At 37.8% G+C, this 19,888-nt stretch overlaps 1 protein-coding gene across 3 annotated transcripts; it reads left to right on the top strand.

Moving 5' to 3' along the window:
- Window positions 1-319: 319 nt before the first annotated feature.
- WASHC3 (WASH complex subunit 3) lies at window positions 320-19,463 on the top strand. 3 transcript variants are annotated; one of them, XM_026726481.2, is made up of 7 exons: window positions 320-437; window positions 3,637-3,735; window positions 5,234-5,299; window positions 5,649-5,762; window positions 6,982-7,089; window positions 14,144-14,208; window positions 17,146-19,463. In XM_026726481.2, the coding sequence occupies exons 1-7, from the start codon at window positions 387-389 to the stop codon at window positions 17,228-17,230; spliced, it is 588 nt and encodes a 195-aa protein (XP_026582266.1). In that variant the 5' UTR covers window positions 320-386; the 3' UTR covers window positions 17,231-19,463. The 3 variants fall into 3 exon arrangements, with proteins under 3 accessions (XP_026582266.1, XP_087791032.1, XP_087791033.1); XM_087934906.1 differs by lacking the exon at window positions 5,234-5,299; XM_087934907.1 differs by lacking the exon at window positions 3,637-3,735.
- The last annotated feature ends 425 nt before the right edge of the window (window positions 19,464-19,888 follow it).

The raw sequence follows: 19,888 nt of genomic DNA on the forward strand, positions 1-19,888 counted from the left end.
ACCCTATAAAAATTGTATCAAAATTATACCGTCCTGTCAAATGTCTTAACGATTTTCATTTTTCACTGGCGATTCTCCAGTTTCTTCCAGTCCGTCTGTCTTTACTGACTGCGTTTGAGCGGAGAGTTACTATTAACACCTTCACAATTAAAACTGTATTTCAAGCCTCCTTTTGCAGATGATGCTGCGAGCGGGAAGAACGCATCGGGACGCCTCGGCGCCTAAAGAACCCCAACCTTCAAGCATCCGAACTACAGTTCCCAGGATGCCCTTCTTTCTACTCTGATGACGCGAAGGAGAGGTCGGAATAGCTTCCCGTGAGAGAGGTCGCGAGGGATAGTTAGGGAAGAGGTTTGTGGCCTCGATGCTGTGAGAGGTCGCCGGGAATGGACGAGGACGGTTTGCCTCTCGTAGGTTCGGGCATCGACCTGACCAAGGTATTGGCGGGCGACCTGGCCTTGCGCATGCGTCGAGCGACTCCGGCCTCTCCCGAAAGGCAGCTTTCCACAGCATCCCCCGTCTCACCTGGCATTCGGGTGGGGAAGAGAAAGAACCGGGCAAAGGTCCCTTCTGGGTGCCCGCTGCCTTCCCCATCCCGTTAAAGCCCCCCTCCCTGCAGCAGTATTTCACAGCTGGCCCACAAATGTGCAAAAAAAATTCCATCCCTGACAAGGAAAGCAGAAGCAAAAAGTTTTAGGATGAAGCAAAATCTGTAACAGCCTCGAATGGGGGCTGAAGGTGGAAGAGACGACGGACGGACAGGATCGTGGCCGTTATTCTTCACAGTAGTTTAGCTGTTGAAATGTGTTTGAATATTACTAGCTCGAGTTGTTAGTTATTAGGCTGTTGGTTTGAACTCCGAGCCTGGCAATTTGGTAGCAAACTTCCTCGCCGTTCGAGGAAATGTCGTCCGTGCGTTTTGAATGGTTTAGCTGTTGAAACCTCCCTGAGTCATCTCGGGGGCGCATATATCCATGTAAATGCATTGATTTATTTGTTCATGGGGTTGATCCGCTACTCCAAGTAATTTTTGATTCTGTGCAGATGGTCCTCGATTTACGACGACAATTGAGCCCACATTACTAAATGAGACAGTTGTTAAGCGAGTTTTGCTTCATTTTTACCACTTTACCTGCCGTGGTTGTTAAGTGAATCTCTGCGGGTGCTAAGTTAGTGACACCGTTGTTAAGTGAATCTGGCTTCCCCATTGACTTTGTCAGAAGGTTGCGAAGGGGGATTATGTGATTACGAAACCATCCTAAATATGAATGTGAACAGTGGCCAAGTGTCTGAATTTTGATCACATGACCATGGGGATGTTGAAATGGTGCTAAGTGTAAAAAAATGGTCCTAAGTCATTTTTTTTTAGTGTCATTATAAGGCCACTGAACTTTTGTAAGTGAAGGATTACCTGCATATATATTTAACATCTGTAAATCAGATTGAAACTATATTTTATCTTATTTATTTATTAAGTTTATATGCCATCCATCTCGCAGTCTACGTAAATTGTATATCACTTAAAAAAAAAAAACAAATCATAAGATACCATACCATTTATAGGATTCTACTGTGTTTGCACACGGAGTACATGAATCAAGGAGCCATCTTACCACAAGAGAGAATAACGTTACAATCTTCTAGCACCCACAGCTCCTGAAATGGGTTTCCATAGTATTCCTACATTCAAATAAAGTTTGGAATAGTAAGAAATTTCTGCTGTCCATGTTCATGGTAGCTCATGCCTTGGTCATCTCCCATTTGGATTACTACAATGTATTCTATATGGGGCTGCCCTTGAAGACCGCCTGGAAATTGCAGCTGGTCCAGAATGCAGCAATGTGCAAAGTAACCCAGGCGGGGAAAGTTAGGTTTGCCCTCTGTTGCACAAGTTGTACTGCCTTCCAGTTTCTTTCGAAGTGCAATTTAAAGAGCTCTATATGGCCAGGTTATCTATGTGAGTGCCTTTCCCTAAGGATATGCCCGTCCTGCCAGATCAGATAGGATGGGCACAGTCCTAATCCCTTCCCTTAAACATTGCCTTCTCATGATATCTCAAAGTGTACCTCTTCTATGTCAGCCCCCACCGTAGGGTACACTCTTCCCCCAAAGTTCAGTTGGCCTCTAGTGTCCTTGTCTTCCATAAAGCTTTGAAGTCTGACTTTTTCCCCAAGCACTGGGACAAGTTATGCCAGCTACACTTCAGAAGTTTGGCTTGACTCTAGGTTTTTGTTTTTAATGCATTTCATCTTTATGGTTTTAAGGTGGCTTTTATGATGTTGTAATTTTAATTGGGAGCCTTGGTTATAAGATGGGTGGCTATATAGTTTTAAATAAATAAAATGTATAAGACAACTTTCCCAAATTGGTGCTTTTCAGATGTGCTGGATACTAGTTCAGCTATTCTAATCAAGCAAACAGCAGGATAAGGATGGTTAATATAATGGGTAAACTTTAAAAAGTTTGAAACTCTTCTAAGATGATTTGAATTTCAATTAAACTAAAAAAAACCCACAAAATTTTCCCTGAATAGACAAATCTCAAAAATTTCCAAAATTTTCACATTGAAAAGATCTTAAGTGTTTGATTCTGTGAAAGAAAAAACAATCCAACATGTATGACAATGGGGAAAATCTTTGATAAGGCATTCAGTTTGATTAAGCATTGTGTAATAAATATCTATTGTCAGTATAGCTGACTGCTGAGTTACTCAATACATAAAAAATAAATGTTTTATCACTTCCTTGTTTTTCATTAAAATGGTTGTTGCCAATTTCTATAGATAAGCTATGACATGAGAAATTTTGTGTTAATGTGTTTTCTGGTTATATATTAATCATTTCTCTTGCAAAGAATATATTAGGCATGCTATATTAAGAATGGCTGCTGTGAATTTTCAGTTTGATCATGAACAAATTCCTTACGTTGTTTCTCATTAATTACAAAAGCACTAAGAAATGTAGGATACGATTTTAGCCTAGTTCATTCTCTGATAGCAGTCTATAAAAACAGTGTTGTGAAACTCTAATATGCTTCCAGAATGTTTCCTGTGCCAATTACAGGATCTGAGATATACAACTCTTATTTATTCAATGTCACTAATAAATAGTTTGGCTTAAATTCAGAAGTTATTCACTTTTATATTTTTAAACTCTTGACTGTCTCATCCTTGTGGTCTTCCATGTTTTAATGTACAGTTGTGGTAAAAGAGAATATGCTTGTCAATTGCTGAAAAATTGACAAACTGCAAATTTGGTAAAAGATAAGTTATACTTTTATGCATTTTGGCACATTGCTTCAAATAATAAATTATCACTCAAATACTTGGCCAATCACAGAGTTCGAATGTATATGTTTAATACTGTGTTTGCTTCATATTAGACAGATATTAAAAGAGCTTGTTTGGTGTAGCAGTTAAGGCATTAGACTGGAAACTGGGAGATCATGAGTTCTAGTTTCACCATAGGCACAAAATCAGCTGTGTGACTTTGGGCTAGTCAGTTTTCTCAGCTCTAGGAAGGAGTCATTGGCAAACCACTCATGAGAAATCTTGCCTAGAAAATGGCAGTGACTTGACCATTTAGTTAACTGATTTCTCTTCAGTGTTGTGTTTTTTCTGTGTTTTATGTAATGCAGGTTCCAGCTATCCAACAAAAGAGAACAGTGGCGTTTCTAAACCAATTTGTGGTTCATACAGTTCAGTTCCTGAATCGATTTTCAACTATATGTGAAGAGGTAGTACATGCCATACTGTAATTTTCCAAAGCCAGCGTATACTACATTTCTCTCTATAATGCATGCTTGGTACAGAAATAATTTCAATTCTCATTCTCCACCATGAAAAAGTTTTAAAAATGAAGAAAAAGTATAATCTGCCAGTGGAAAACATGAAAATGTCTCTGTATTCAAAGTTGGCTTGCTAGGCTTTGGCATGCAATGTTTTGGGGAATATTTCTGGAAACTTGGTTTTCATCCTTTATTGTGTTAAACAAGAGGTAGTTATCAGCTTTCATCACCATGGCACCATATTAATCTTTCTGGAGAAGCAATACATTTTTATATGTGAATATGAAACATACATGGAAAAGTCAGAGTATAGAGCAGAGTCTCCAAATTTGACAATATTAAGATTTGTAGACTTCAACTCCCAGCTATGCTGGCTGGAGAATTCTAGGAGTTGAAGTCCACAAGTCTTAAAGTTGCCAAGTTTGGGGATCCCTGGTATAGAGAGTTAACAGAAGTTCATGAGGGACTTTTTGTTAGAATATTGCCATTTTTTTTTAACCTGTTAGTATTACTTTGCCGTATTCAGTGGTATCTCAAGTTTTTGTCTCTCTCTCTAAACTCCAAATTGTTCAGAAATATTGTATTGCTTACCTGTACTTATTATTAATTAAAAAAAATACTAAACAGTTGAATCTTGACTAATAGTTTAAATTTCCCAACTAGTCTCTGCCTAACAAGTTCTGAAACTTCGTTGACAGTTAATTATCTTTGGTAGCTATCTTTATGTTTTGGCACCAGACTGAAGAAAAAAAAGGTGGCTTTTAATGGTATTGAATACTACATTATTTCTTCAATAATATGCTTAATAAATTTAATAGATTAATTTGCTTATTTACATGTATTTGAGTTCATGATCTCTCTTGCCTATGTAGTGTATTTTAGTATTACCAGAAATTAAGGCTATTCTAAATGCCCTGTGGTGCAATCTGAACATTCAGGGATGCGTAGATTAATAAGAGCTCTCTGCAAGTATTGGCTGCTTTAAACTATACTTGGAATTAGAATTAGAATTCTTTATTGGCCAAATGTGATTGGACCCACAAGGAATTTGTCTTGGTGCAAATGCTCTCTGTTGCTGAGTTAGTATCTTTTAGTTAAAATTAATTTTTAGCAAAGCTTAATAAAGAAGGATAAATATAATCATATATCAATATGTAATTGTGTCATGCTACTTGTTAATGAAATGAATATTAGCATAGTAGTATATTAAATCAGCTGAACATCACAGTGTAATCAGATATTTCAAACCAACTGTATAATAGCACTTAAAGGATCATTGTCCAATATGTTTCGTATTAGTCTCCAAAAGACCGAAGCAATAAGTTTTCTTTTCAGGGAGATGGATTGGGGCGATAGGAAAGAGCTAAGTATTACTGGATGGAAAATATGGAGGAGTTAAACGATGCTGAGGAAATTGTTGAGTAATATTTCTCTTCCTTATTCCCAGAAATTGTCAGCACTTTCCCTCCGTATTCAGCAAATTGAAACTTTGCTCAATATTCTGGATGCAAAGGTTTGTTCCTGTTATACCTCTTTTTATGTGGTAGTTTAAACATTCTTAAATATATAATTTGTAAGGTTGTGTGGGTAGATTTCATTTAGATAATGTTTGTCTACAAACAAAAATGAGCACATATTTTTTTAGTATTAAAGAAAGTAAAGGAGAACACATAGGAAATAGATACATTCAGTAGTGGAAAATGGAGGTAAAGATTTGGGCATATGTAAAGTCTGACAGTCCTAGCATCATGTAACTATACATTCTGAAACTTTGATAGAAGAGAGATGTTTATCAGGTGTTGTATTATGGATGAAAAATTTGTATTAAAATATTATTGATTTGTGATGTGCCCCATTTTCAGTTATCTTCCGTGCCTGGCCTAGAAGATGAGATCTCAAACACAAGTGTTATGAATGGCTCTGTCTCACAAATGTTGGTAGATCCACAGACAACAAATGTATCACCTAACGTGGAGGTAAACTAGTCTTTCTAAAGCACAATATGACTGTATTCAAAAGTCAAGAAAATCAGAATTATTTGAAAATAGCCAAATAGTTGGTGCAAGCTGTTTGTTTGCTCTCATTGATTCTATGAACTAGCCAAATAATACAGAAATATCTATCCATTGATTTGCTACCGTGTTTCTCCAAAAATAAAACCCTGTCTTATTATTTTGCCATCAAAAAGGCACCAGGTCTTGTTTTCCGGGTGGAAATGTTGTCCACTGACTCATCTCACTTGCATGCGTTGCCGGCCTCCTTTTCACTGTCAGAGGCCTTCAGGAACTTCTTCTGTGGCCAGCAAGGCTGGCAAGACTTTCCTGAAGGCCTCTACAGCTGATATAAGAGCTCTGGATTGATCCAGAGCTCTGCTATTGGCTGCAGAGGCCTTCAGGAAAGCCTTGCCAGCTGCAGAAGAAATGGGCCGGCAAGACAGGTGTCAGGGTGTGCAAGGCCTGGCTGCAACTGTCCAAAGGTAAGTAGTACAGCAACTCCACTCCCCATCCCCACCCTAGCTTAATTTTTACCCAAGTGGGTGAAAATGGGTGGGTGGGATCTTAATTAGGGCTTATTTTGAAGTGGGTGGGAATCTTAATTAGGGCTTATTTTGGGGGTAGGGCTTATATTGGGCACATGTGTAAAAATCAAGCTACGACTTACTTTCAGGGTAGGTCGTATTTTGGGGGAAACACAGTATCTTTTGTGGTAACTGAAAATTTAGGCTTGCTTCTCTTTAGATTCAAAAGATTCATCTCATTGGACTCCAGTTTGACTTCTAGTGACTTAATAGATCCTTGCCTAATAAGTCCTAAGGGGAAGTAGTTTGCCATTGCCTTCTTCTGGGATGCATCTTCAATTCCCCAGTGTCCTCAACTGCATTGGGGTACACCCAAGATCCCAAGTAGGTCCAACCCTGCATAGCTTTTTGCAGTCAACTAAGCTTGACTAAACTTTGTTACCTTAAAAAGTAAGATATCTGCAATGTATGGACAGAAATAGAATTCTTGTTTCATAGGCCTTGTTATTCAGGTTTGTGTAACTACTTCCCTGACAGGAGGAGCCAAGCAGGACCAATCAGACTTCAGGTATAAGTTTCTGGTAGAGCTATAAATTTTTTTAACTTAATGTGATATCCAAATATGGTAAAGTCTGAGGACATGTGAAGACTGGTGTGCGCTGTTTGTTATATTGCAGACCAGTGTACCTGAGTTAGGGCAACAGAAGACAGATGGAACTAGTGAAAATGTCATCACTGTTGCAAAGGATCCACGCTATGCCAGATACCTGAAAATGGTTCAAGTGGTAAGTCACATTTATTTTACCAGGCTTTATCATAAACATTTGGGCTTCTATTCCCTGAAGTTTCCTTTAAACTAAACTTTGTTTTTTGAGGTTAATTGTGAATGTAAGATGGCATTTTAAATGCTTTTAGCATAGAAATTTGTATAGAAATTGAGACATAAATATCAAGACACAATTTTCCTCTATGTCTTCCTGTACCAAAACACAATTATCTGTCATGACTAAAGGTACTAATTTGTCATTATGTGCCAACTGTATACATATGTATGTATGGGTGAGAGTGTACTGTATGCACAATCATGATGTCTAGTGGTTTATGTCACTGTTTTAGTTCAACAGTGTTTATTTGTGATATCCAACTTAAAAATCAGTTTAGCTTTAATTTTCGTCGTTGGTGCTGACCATGGCTGTCCCAGAAAACCAGTTGCATTTCATTTATTCTTTCACATCTAATTTGTTTTTGGCTTTATTACTTGCTCACAAATGAGCTCCTAGTGAAACAGACAAGCTTTGACAGAGCCAATGGTTTTCTTTTTTAATGCCTTCTGATACTGAAATATGTGCAAAATATGAGCAAGAGTTCAACTTGAATAAACTAAAGTTTAAGATAAAAAAATAAACTGTAAGCCTGGCAAAGTGAAACTAAATTGAATGAATAGGCACTTTTTTTCCTAACTGTGTATATGTCATTTTGTATATCATAGATTTAAGGGGGAAGTGGTGGCTCAGTGGCTAAGACGCTGAGCTTGTCGATCAGAAAGGTCGGCAATTGGGCGGTTCGAATCCCTAGCACCGCATAAAGGAATAAGCTCCGTTACTTGTCCCAGCTTCTGCCAACCTAGCATGTAAAAAGCATGTAAAAATGCAAGTAGAAAAATAGGGACCCCTTTGGTGGGAAAGTAACAGCGTTCCATGCGCCTTCAGCATTTAGTCATGCCGGCCACATGACCACAGAGACATCTTTGGACAGTGCTGGCTCTTTGGTTTTGTAACGGAGATGAGCACCACCCCCTAGAGCCGGAAACGACTAGCATGTATGTGCGAGGCGAACCTTTACCTTATATCGTAGATTTAATGCAAGGGGGTAAGAAGTTACATTGATAATTCCATTTCAATTGTTATTCATTTGATTTATTTAGCTTCTGATCCTAGTATAATCTCATCACAAAGCAGGTTAGAAACTTGTGGTTTTGTTGGCATTCTCCCTAGTAGGATATGACAACAAAGCAATTTCGATGCACATTGCATTTGCTTTGCCACTCTTTACAGTTTTGCTGGAAGTATACAGCTACCTATTACAGCCATAGTGCAGTCCTAGGGGGAAATGACATTTGATTTAACAAGTTGTAGCTTGTAAAGCCACTGTGGACTCTAAAACATCTTTTGCTTTTGAAGCATTGAATAATCTTGAAATGCAATGTAGTATTACAGCTCGTTCAGTAATGGTAAAAAATCACAGGAAAATGTAAACTTTTGTGATTGTACTTTTCCTGGATATTCATGATGATATAAAAGAGTCCAGAGTTGTTTACTGGAGCATGACCAAGGGGAAATGACCTTGAGGGAAATACTATAGACAAGAACTAATATATAAGGAGGACTGAAATATCCCTTAAGTCTTAAGGGATAGAAGGCAGTGTTTTCAATCTGAATTACTAGTGGGACTGACAAGTGCGATGGTAGCTGAAAGGAGATTTCTCATTCGATGCTCTTAAATGCATTGGATTTACAATGAGATGTCCATTCAAGGGGAGGCACATTTGCACTCTATGAGCAATTCTCGTTTCAGTGATTGGATGTTGAGTAGGAGAGAAGAATGACCTGCTGTTTTGTTTTTTTACTCAGTCCTTATCCAACGTTGCTGATAGTATTCTCTATCATTCAGCTAGGGTTGATGTTCTTAAATATGTACAGTCGGCGGAAGAAAAAAAAGTTTTAAGAATTTGCATACCTGGAATTTCAACACAGTTTTTAATGGTTTATGCAAGTCTGATGTATGATGAAATGTATGTGCCTGGAAAATTGAATAAAAGATGTTGAATTCTTTGTCTGCATAGTGGCCTATTTCAAATATAACAAATATTGACCTATTTCAAATATAACAAATAAATAAGGAAAGTGTACATCTAAACTAAGTAGAAGTTAGTACATACAATGCAGACTGAGGAGCATTGATGTGACAAGTAGGACAGATTCTTCCAATCATCACTATTGCTTGAATATCTGTTCATTAGGTAGGTGTTGAGAAGCTGTATTTATATGGGGGTGCATATTTTGGAAGAAATGCTCGATTTCATACAATCCTAGTATTAATTTGCTAAAGAAATTCTAAACCTTTTTCAGCCTTCTAAATGAGCTTGGGGGGGAAATGCTGCTACTTTGGGGACTTCAGTACGAAGCAAAGAGATACTGTCCTCATATGAGGTCCCAAGTGCTCCTGGATCTTTTTCAAAGCTTGGAGAGCTCTAATAGTTTGACCACTAAGGAAATGAATATGTTCTAATCTGATAACCAAAGAATCAGTTTTACTATAGTTCCAGTAAAAAATTTGAAGCAATGTTGGTAATGGCAGATATCCATGTGGAGCTGTTATTAAGATGGGTGTGATAAGTTCAAATGTTTGGTGTAAACTTTAGAGTAAAAGCAGAAGAGCAGTAACCAAGCCAACACAGAGCCTTAGGAAAGGCAACTTTCCATTTTTAAGTTGATACAGAATACAATGTTCACTATGTAAAAGTGGGTCTGGAAATAAATGACCTTTCCTTTGGAATAATGTCTCTACCTGTTTCATAAATCTTAAGCTAACCTTTAACTAAGCCCCAGGATATAATTTCTCTTACATTAGTTATGTGATACAATTCCTTTTTTACTTAATTATCAATCATGTTAGCATTATCTCTCTGTTAAAGTTATTGGCATGTAAATAATTTGTAGCATTTCATCTTACCCATTCCATCCTTCATATTATCCTTGACAGTTTCTGGGATTAAAACCTAGGTGAGAAATTTTTGTTTTTGTTTTAATTTTGAAGCCTTACAATAGTTGAAAAGTTCCTCTGAATTAGGAATAGAATAGCAGATTAAAACAGTGGTTCTGAATCTTGGCAACTTTAAGATGCATGGACTTCAACTCTCAGAATTCTTCAGATAGCATGGATATTTTAAAATTGGTTGATGTCCTTGCTTTTCCATGCTCAATTCATGCTCATCAATGGTGTGCAACCAGGTGTGATTTGATGCTTTATTTCTGGCTGCCTTCACTGCTTTGATCAATCTGCAATCCGAGGAAAATGAATTCTTGCACACATTTGATCTCTGCATTGTCAATTATTTTGACATTTCCATTCCCTGCAATGGTCATTTGATATTGGTCATTTTAATGTTCTGGAAGTAGCCAAATTTCTTGCTTTCTTCTTTAATCCTTTTGATCAGATTCAGGGCTTCTTTGGTTTCTGAGAGGAGTGTTGTATCATCAGCATATTGAAGATTGTTGATGTTCCTTCCTCCAATCTTTATTTCAGTTTTTGATTCTTCAAGTTCTATCTCGAACGAGAAAGTCGAAGGAATGCAACCTTGCCATCCTTCTTGCTATATCTTGAACTAGTTGGGATCTCCATGTGGTGTTTCCACAGTAGCTTCCTGATTTGTGTATAGCAACTGCAGCAGTTTGACCAGATGTGGACCCTCAGCTTGACATGATCGACACAATCAAAGGCTGTCTTGTAGTCAATAAAGCAGATTATAGATATTATGTTCATATTCTTGAGACTTTTCCACAATCCAGAATAGATTTGCAACACAGGCATGAGTTCCATAGCCCCTTCTAAAGAGAGCATGAATGCCTGTTAGTTCCCTTTCAATAGTTGGCACCAGATATTGTTGTATGATCTTAGAGAAAATCTTGGTAGCTTGCTAGGATGATGGCAGTTGTGCAATTGGTGCAATCCTTGGCGTCACCCTTTTTTGACAATGGAATGAACAGTGATAGTTTCCAATTCTGTGGCCATGTGTTTGGTGTTGAAAATATCTTGTATATATGCATAATTAAAACATACCAAATTACTTGATTTTATATATATTTAACAATGCCAAGAAATTCTTGTAAGGCTTCCCCTCCTGCTTAAAAAAGTTATGTTGACCTTATTAATAAACAATTTTTCCCATGGTCATTTCCACAATGGTATAACTTGAGATATCTGTTTAACAACATATATTTCACTGGAGAATTTTAAAATGACAAATTTCTTTAAAGTTCTTTCCTTTTACAATTTTGTGGGGAATTTTCAGCTTTAGATTTGTGATTCCCTTCCCCAGTAAAAATTGTGTACTGTTTACAAATGGAAAAAGTTTACATAATATTATTATGTAACATTTTCCATTTGTAAGACATGAAAAAGAAGTTCAGAATAACAGAGCACTGCCATCACCACAATTTAGTCTTTGTATTTCAGGTTACATTTTCCATATGGCAGATGGTGACTCCTAGTCATAAAAAAAAAATTGCAAGCTAACAGTAATGACAGCTCTGTAAATTCCCACTCTTAAACTGCTGAGTTTAATTGTTTTTATTGGAGATAGCTAGTTTTATACTAGGGTAAGGAGTTCCAAGTACAGAAATACAAGGGAAAATATTAATCACCACATCAGCATGGCTATTGCTTTGTTAGTCTTGACCACTCTTTTGCTTTCCTCAACGACATCAATGTAGAGATACTTCTCTGAACAGTAAGTTTTTACTCCCTTCTTTGTAAAATATTGTACTTACCTTGGCCCAAAAGTACTTGGGTTTCATGGCAAAACCAAATCAAAGTCTCTTACATCCTTTTCAGACCTCCAATAAACTTAGAAACTCTCTCTCTCTTTCCCTCCCTCCCTTTCTCCCCCTCTTTCTTTCATGTCAAAGGAATGTTCTATTTGAACTTTGTCAGGAGAAGTATGGGAATAGCTTCTCTTGGAACATCTCTAGCAAAGACCTTTGACTTCAGATTGTTCCCAGGAGTCATACTGAAAGAATATGAAAAGAGAATGTTTAGTGATGAATGGTCCACAAACGTTTAGAGAATTTTAGTGGAAAAGACTTTTTCCCTTCATATGCATAATGGGCTAAAGTATACCATTGTGAACAGTCAATATGAAAATCTGGATGTCATGCTACTAGAATTCAAACAGGCCTTTCTGAGTTGAGTTGTTTTCTTAAGAAACTGTATGGGAAAGCTAAATAAAAGTAGCTTATCCCCCCCCAAAATTGAGATAAAATATGCTGTAAGATTAGTGAAGGTAATTGCTGAGAATAGTTGTACGCTATACACTACACAATATATCTTTCTATTCAGCTGGTAGAGTTTACCTTTGCAACATGAAAGGACACAGTACTGATAATGTGTAACCTTCATATAAATACAAACACAAGTATGGTCTAGACCAGGGGTGTCAAACTGGTGGCCCGCAGGTCGGATGCATCACATACAGGCCATGCCCACCCCAGATCCGCAAAGGGAAAAAACACTGTGATACATCACGTGACAGCAATGTGATGCGGCGAATTTGACACCTGTGGTCTAGACCAGTGGCCCCCAACCTTTTTTGTGCCACGGCCCAGTACCGGCATCACAAAATGATCCGCAGCCCGGTACTGGCATCAGCACGCATGGCAAGGCAAGCCGAGCGACCTGCCAGCCAGCCATCCCCCGCTTCTCCCCGCCACCTTCAACTCCTCCTTTGTACCTTTGTCGATGGGCTTCGGGACGGCTTCGGGACAGTCGCTCGGCTCACCTTGCCTTGGGTGCTGAAAGAATCCTCGCGCCTTAGTTTTGTTTGAAGCCACCACCCCCCTTGATGAAACTAAGGCGCGAGGATTCCTTCAGGACCCAAATGCCACTTTCCAACCGGAAAAGCTCACTGGAAGCACTTTCTCATCAAAACAAGATGGCGGCGCCCAGCAAACCGGCGGCCCGGTAGAAAATGTTCCACGGACCGGTACTGGTCCCAGGCCTGGTGGTTGGGGACCCCTGGTCTAGACCATCATCTACATTTATGATTTAATGAGAAGCTAGAGGGTTTTTTTCTACCAACTGCAACAAGCCAACTGTATTGGAAAGGATAGTCCCACACTATCTGTCTTCTAGCATAGGTGCATTTCAAGTGTGGAACACAAGATTACTCTGTTTGTCATCTCTGCCTGGAATCTTGCTACTGCTGCCATTTTCTTACACAGTTAAACTGGTTCCAGTGATGGCATGGCTTCTATTGTAAAGTCACATCGATTAGAAAATAAAGTTTTGTTTTTGTCTTAAATGGTGCTTTTGAACCATGTTTTATGGTGAAATAAACAATATTGTTCATTTGCTGCGAATTACCTTAGATAAATAAAGATGCTATTTCATAATGCTTGGGAACACAAGTGGTCTTTCATATTCTGGTTTGCATTGGACAGCTAAAATGATGGATTAAGTAATCCTTTCATCTAATCTAACCTGCTGGCTTTCAGCCCTCTAAGACTGTTTTAAAGGTTGGAAGAAATTGGATTGAATTTTGGTCTATTACTTAATTTGCAGTGTGGTCATTTTGTACTTTCCTTGCTGCATTAGCTGTTTGGTTTCCCTTGACTTCACTTCTGTGATCATCTTGCCAAATTCCAGCTACTTTTACAGTGATACTTAATTCTGGCCCACGTCATGCAACAGATATGGGTAGTGCCTAAAAAGCAGTACTGAGCTTCTTGAAATATTTAGTTGAGTGTATCCACTGCCTGGGTTTTTTTTAATTTAAAGCAAATCTGTCCTTATGGATCCTGGAATAAATTGTTCAGAATTATTTTCAAATGGAAAAGTATATCCCTTTTTTTTATATTACTGGCATCCATCATAGCCGTCAAACACTAGGAAGCATAAAGTTAGAGAGGCTGCTTATAAATTAATCAAAATAAAATTTGTCATTAGTAATCAAAGTAATTGTCTCCATTCAGGGCCTCTTTCTTGATATTTTTCTTGGTGCTTATGTTTGGGGTAGGACTCCTATGTTCAGAGCTTCTCACCTTCTTTTTATTTCCTCCACAGGGTGTTCCTGTTATGGCAATAAGAAACAAAATGATTTCTGAAGGATTAAACCCAGATCTTCTTGAGTAAGTAGCAATATCTGTTTTGCTTAAGCATTATTTACATGGAACCTAAATGGAACTGATAATTTGCATGTATTTTCCCAATTCCCAAGATTTATCCTGAGATAATACAGTCTTCAGAAGAACAAAAGTTCTACAGCTGTGCCCAATTGGTTGAGAAATATTCTTTTCAATTATGTGGAAATAGGCATAGTAGTTAGAAATTTATGAAGTGTTCTTGGAATGCTCAGTGAGCCTGCCAACAGCTCTATGAAATCAGCCAGAGTTACCTCCTTATTGCAGAATTGTGAAGTCAACTGAAAGTTGACCTAAACTAAGCAAGATGTGAACTTGGAACCTTCCACTTTGCTTACTTAAGCCATTTCACAATACCAGTTATCTAGCCTTCCTGGATTTTACATCCAGAGAAAAAGAAACTTTTATATAATAGTTTCCACCACTGTATCCCCATCTGTTTATGGCATACCTCTAAGTACAGATGCTTTTCTTGCCTAGTGAGCATTTTATTGATTAATTTCATTTGGTTGATGATTGTAGGTAGGTGATGACCAGGTTCACGCAATACCCTGGACCATGATGTTATTTGTTTGGCTTTAATTAGGCCATTAGTGCCACACTGGACCACTGCTTGGTCTTAGCGCACTTGGTTGATAAATATACTACCATACCAGGTACCAGGCAAACTTTTTACTGCTTTTATCGATCTAAAGTCAGCATTTGACTCAGTCCCTAGGGGACTGTTGTGGTCAAAACTGCTCAAAAGTTCTATTGATAGATGTCTTCTGTTCCTAATTAGATACTTGTACAACCAGACCTCTAGTCAGGTCAGGTGTGGTCTGCAGGGAGAACTTTCAAATCCTATCCCAATTAAGAAAGGAGTAAGGCAGGGTTGTGTTCTGGCTCCTCTTTTGTTTAATTTATTCTTATCTGACTTGGCCTTTCACATTGGATGTATTGAGTCCCATGCCCCAAAGTTGTCAACTATGAAGATCCCGCTTCTCCTTTATGCTGACGATGCGGCCCTCCTTTCATTGTCAAGGCCAGGTCTGAAAAGATTACTTTCTGCATTCAGGTCCTACTGTGCTGAGAACCACTTGTCTGTTAATTACAACAAATCCAAAGTATTGGTGTTCTCTAGAGCCCGGAAATTCTATAACTGGGCTATCAATGATAATGCTGTTAAGCAGGTTTTCCATTTTAAGTATTTAGGTATTCAATTTCTGAACACCGGTGCTTGGACTAGACATCGAACCCAGGTGCTGAATTTGGCCTCCTATAGTCACCAGCAGATTTTAAGGATTTTTTTATACCTAAGGAGGCCAGTTTATTCCTTCTGCTCTGTGTATTTACAAAGCCAAAACTTTGGCTCAAACTCTTTACAGAATTCCCATGTGGATACAGGGCTTCAAGGATTGTATTGAAAGAACCCAGGCTGTCTTTTTTAGAAAATGTCTGGGTCTTCCTTGTGTTGGTTTTGCTCCGATGTACCTGGAACTGGGCACTCGATCAGTCGAATGTATGGTGTGGATTAACATCTTTAAATGGTGGTTTCGGGTGCTCTTTCTGGCAGTTCCTGGTAGCTACCTCTCCCTGGCATTTGCTGACTCTCATATTTCTTGTTGGGAGAGGGAGCTGATTAAGAAATTACACTTGCTAGGTTTTACAGGGGATGCCCTGGGAGATTATGGCCTCAAGGACGCCCAATTTAGGGTAGTCCAACGGCTTGTGGACATTGACTTGCAATATCTACGAGTCAGAGCGAACAAAACTTGCTCCCCTCTGATCTTCAGCCAATTTAATAATTACGGATTGAGGATGGCTTCCTATTTTTACACTCTAACCATTCCCAAGTATAGAAGAGCTCTCTCCCTAGCTCGCTTTAATGTCTTGCCCTCAGCACTACTGGATGGGCGATTTAAGAGGCTCCCAATTAATGAGCGGCTATGCCCCTGTGACAGAGCTGAGATTGAAACTGTGGAGCATGTCCTTTTATATTGCCCTATGTATAACGCAGACAGATCTAAGTTACTGTCTCTCCTTGAAACAGACCCTTCAAGACCCAATGTTAGTAATTTGTTCTTATATTGTCTAGGGGATGGCTCCTCTTACATCACTTCTCAGGTTTCCAAAAAATTTTAACAGCTGTAACCATCAGAGGAGAATGCTGTAATTCCCCTTAGTCAAGCTTTTGGTGACCAGTTGTTCATGATTAATTTTCCCATGTTCTTCTTTTGTTGTACTTGTGTTTTGGTCTGTGACCGCAAATAAAGTATTATTATTAATACCAGTTATCTAGTCTTCCTGGATTTTACATCCAGAGGAAAAAAAAACTTTTATATAATAGTTTCCTCCACTGTATCCCCATCTGTTTATGGCATACCTCTAAATACAGATGCTTTTCTTGCCTAGTGAGCATTTTATTGATTAATTTCATTTGGTTGATGATTGTAGGTAGGTGGTGACCAGGTTCACACAATACCCTGGACCATAATGTTATTTGTTTGGCTTTAATTAGGCTTGGTTTTTTTAAAAAATTTGTTATGCACAGCAGCAGTCCTCAACCTTGTGGCATGACGGCCCAGTTTGTGGGGGACAGGGAAACTGGGGCATGTGAGTAGCAAGCAGGCCAGCACACATGTTCTTGCAAGTTGAGCTATGAGCATGCACATCCATGCTCTAGCCAGCCACTCACATGGCCCAATTCCAAATAGACCACAGCTCAGTAGTAGGCCACAGCTCAGGGGTTGGGGACTCTTGATGTACAATATAATTACATTTATAATGATGACCTAATCAATGTATTGTATGAGCCCAGCTGTTATCCAATTTCTCAGGTCCAGAAGTCATTTTTATACCTATATGAAGCCACTTTGTAAGGTTCTGAATGCCTGAAGACATAAAAGGTCACATTGTTGAGATATCCTTGCCTTTCTGTTTCAGAACACCAGATGCTCCAGTGCCTGCATGGGGAGATGAGACAAATGCAGGGGAAAGTTCTGATAGCGAATCGTCATTTAGCGACTAAGAGTGTTGCCTTTGGTGGGAAAATGTTTAACTTTTCCTTAAAAGCACTGTCTAGTCTTTCTCTCTGTTAAATGCTGATGTACAAACTTGTAACATGCTTTCCTGAACTTCTTGAGCTATATGAGGTATTCTCTAAAAGCAGCAGCTTTGCACAGTAATATATTCATTTTGTATAGACTTTAGACTAAAAGCCCGGTTCAGTAAAACTGGCACATTATGTAATTACATTACCTTATATGAGATGTGGATATCTTTGACTTCAGTAAATGTTGTCCTAAGAATATCCAGGGTAAAGCTGAAGATGGGACTGGACTCACACCCTCTTTCCATCTAAATTATGGTGCCCTGCATCGCTTTTGATAGCATATTATCTTGTAAATTACAAAAAATATTTTTATGTCTATTCCTGGTAACCGTTCAGAATTCAGTGAATGCTGATCTGTGTCTCCATGTTGTAGGAGAATTCAAAGCCTTTGGGATAGGTGCACACATTTCGTCTGTTCCATGATTTAAGAGTTGAAAATGGAAGTGACAGGGAGAAGGACAAAAGGGAATGCTGTCTGTTTGAAATGAATGGTCATCATTTTGTTTGGGCAAGTTACTAGACGTTTTTATACAGCCTCTCATTTTTCTTTCTCAGAGTAGCCATTTACCAACATTTGCAAATATTACCTTTGGATAGGAGCAGATTGTATCACTCTTACCCTGCCTGGCAAAGCATACGTAGTCTTTCCTTATTATAAAAATTTTCTTCTTGAGAATTACAGTGAATTCAGTATATAGAAGATATAAAATATGTAAAAATGTATAAATTCTGAACACTGTTAGAATGACATAATGTCCTGACCTTTCACATGATAACAATGTACTGATAAATTGAAAGGGAGTTATAACTAAGCAATCCACAACTTTACATTGTTTCAAAAGGCTGCCATTTACTCATCAATCCCCCCCCCAAAAAAAACCCCATTAGTCTTCTTGTAGAGAAACTTAGTAATGAATGATTACAAACATATTCTTCTAGATTTTTTTTTTAAAGAAAAAAAATATTAGGCCTCTTCATGTATTAAACAATGCATATATTTTCAGAGTTTGGCCAATTTTATCAATAATGTGAATTTCACTAAAGACCATAATAAATTTTAAGTATTCGGTAAGTGTGCATAAATGAACCGCATTTTCACAAAGCGCTAAGCCCAAATCAGACACAATGTCTTAAGATATAAGAAGCAAATACTTAACACATCCTATCCCCAATATTTTATTGTGCTCTACTTCTCCCAATAATAGAAAATGTTTTCAGTACTGTTGCTTATCTCTGAGCTGGAAGTCCTAATTAGTCATTAAAAATATACTCTGGTGTTTAAAATGTATTTACAACTCCTAGTTTGTTTGAGAGTCTGGTTGAAATCTATCCTTATTCTCACCCCTCCTAATGCATTTCTGGCTACTTAAGCATCTTCTGTCATCCAGAGAAACCAAGAACGAGCTGGTGTGCTGTAACATGCATATGAACAAAAATCCAAAATAATTTATGGTTTTTGCACTTATGTTTCTTTACTGGAACATTTAAAAACAATACATTACTATTGTTCCATTCCATCTGTCTGACTGCTGTTAGCTGTGACTTTTCCACTTGGAGGAAAATAAATGTATTGAAGCAGCCCTCAGACTGTCTTCCCACGTCACCCGTCTAAGTTTGTTTGAGGTCTACTAACACATCCTCTATATAACAGAAGCCAAGATTTCCATTATGTAGCAATATCAAAGTTCAAAGAATTTCTGAAATATGGTCTTCTTGGTTAGCAGCATTGTAGCTATGGCTCTGAACTGGAATCTCTAGCTAAATGAGTTGGGACAAAGCATCCCAGACCATTTATTGCAACCTGTTTCACAAAGGGTCAAGGCATCTTGTTTCAGGAAAGACATTTAGAAGTGTAGCATGTTGGTATAAACTAGTATTTTGATTTGCTGCCTAATGAAATGCACAAAATATCCTACAGCAATTGGAACTTAATTTTGTATTATTTGAAAATAAACATTTGTAATTATAATTACATTTTGCACTTTAAAATGGTAGCTCTATTGCTCATGTAGAATTTCTTTGGAAATAACAAGCAAATCTGGAAAATCATAATTTAAATGCATGAATTACATTGATATAGATTGTATTGCAACAGGAAACAAATTGTTCTCTGATAGTGTATCAAATTATTAAAATGTAATTTATGTGTCATATAATACATGTGCTTCATTAATACATTAAATCAGTAGCAAAGGAATAATTATGTTTAAAAGACAAGTTCTAATTAAATTTTATTTTAAAAAGTATTTCAAGGCAAAAACTTTTATTTGGCCTGAGTAAGAAAACTAAATTATTAAGTGAAAAACTATATTTGACTTACAGATTAGTAAAAATAAAGCTGTAATTATTTTCCCGTCCAGTTTCACAAACTGCCTGAAAACCAATCTATAGACTCCAGAGTAAGATTCCCTGCTTTAGATCTATAGAGCCCCAATCAACCTACAAAGGCCAAGTTCATATTATTCATTTTCTTGCTAGATTATCGCATTTTGTAAGTACAAACAATCCATTGAATTGCATTGTATACTAACCAAACAGAACTGTTGTATGTGTTCATACAACACGCTTAGTTTC

This window comes from Pseudonaja textilis, chromosome 5, assembly GCF_049901715.1.
Source record: "Pseudonaja textilis isolate UNSWEBS1 chromosome 5, rPseTex1.2, whole genome shotgun sequence".
Lineage (NCBI taxonomy): Eukaryota > Metazoa > Chordata > Lepidosauria > Squamata > Elapidae > Pseudonaja > Pseudonaja textilis.

Excerpts from the sequence above, each read along its gene's own strand:
- WASHC3 (XM_026726481.2), top strand. The coding sequence starts at position 387 with ATGGACGAGGACGGTTTGCCTCTCGTAGGTTCGGGCATCGACCTGACC. Across the intron at positions 3,736-5,233 it reads TTTCAACTATATGTGAAGAG|AAATTGTCAGCACTTTCCCT; the intron begins GTAGTACATGCC and ends CCTTATTCCCAG. Across the intron at positions 7,090-14,143 it reads ACCTGAAAATGGTTCAAGTG|GGTGTTCCTGTTATGGCAAT; the intron begins GTAAGTCACATT and ends TTTCCTCCACAG.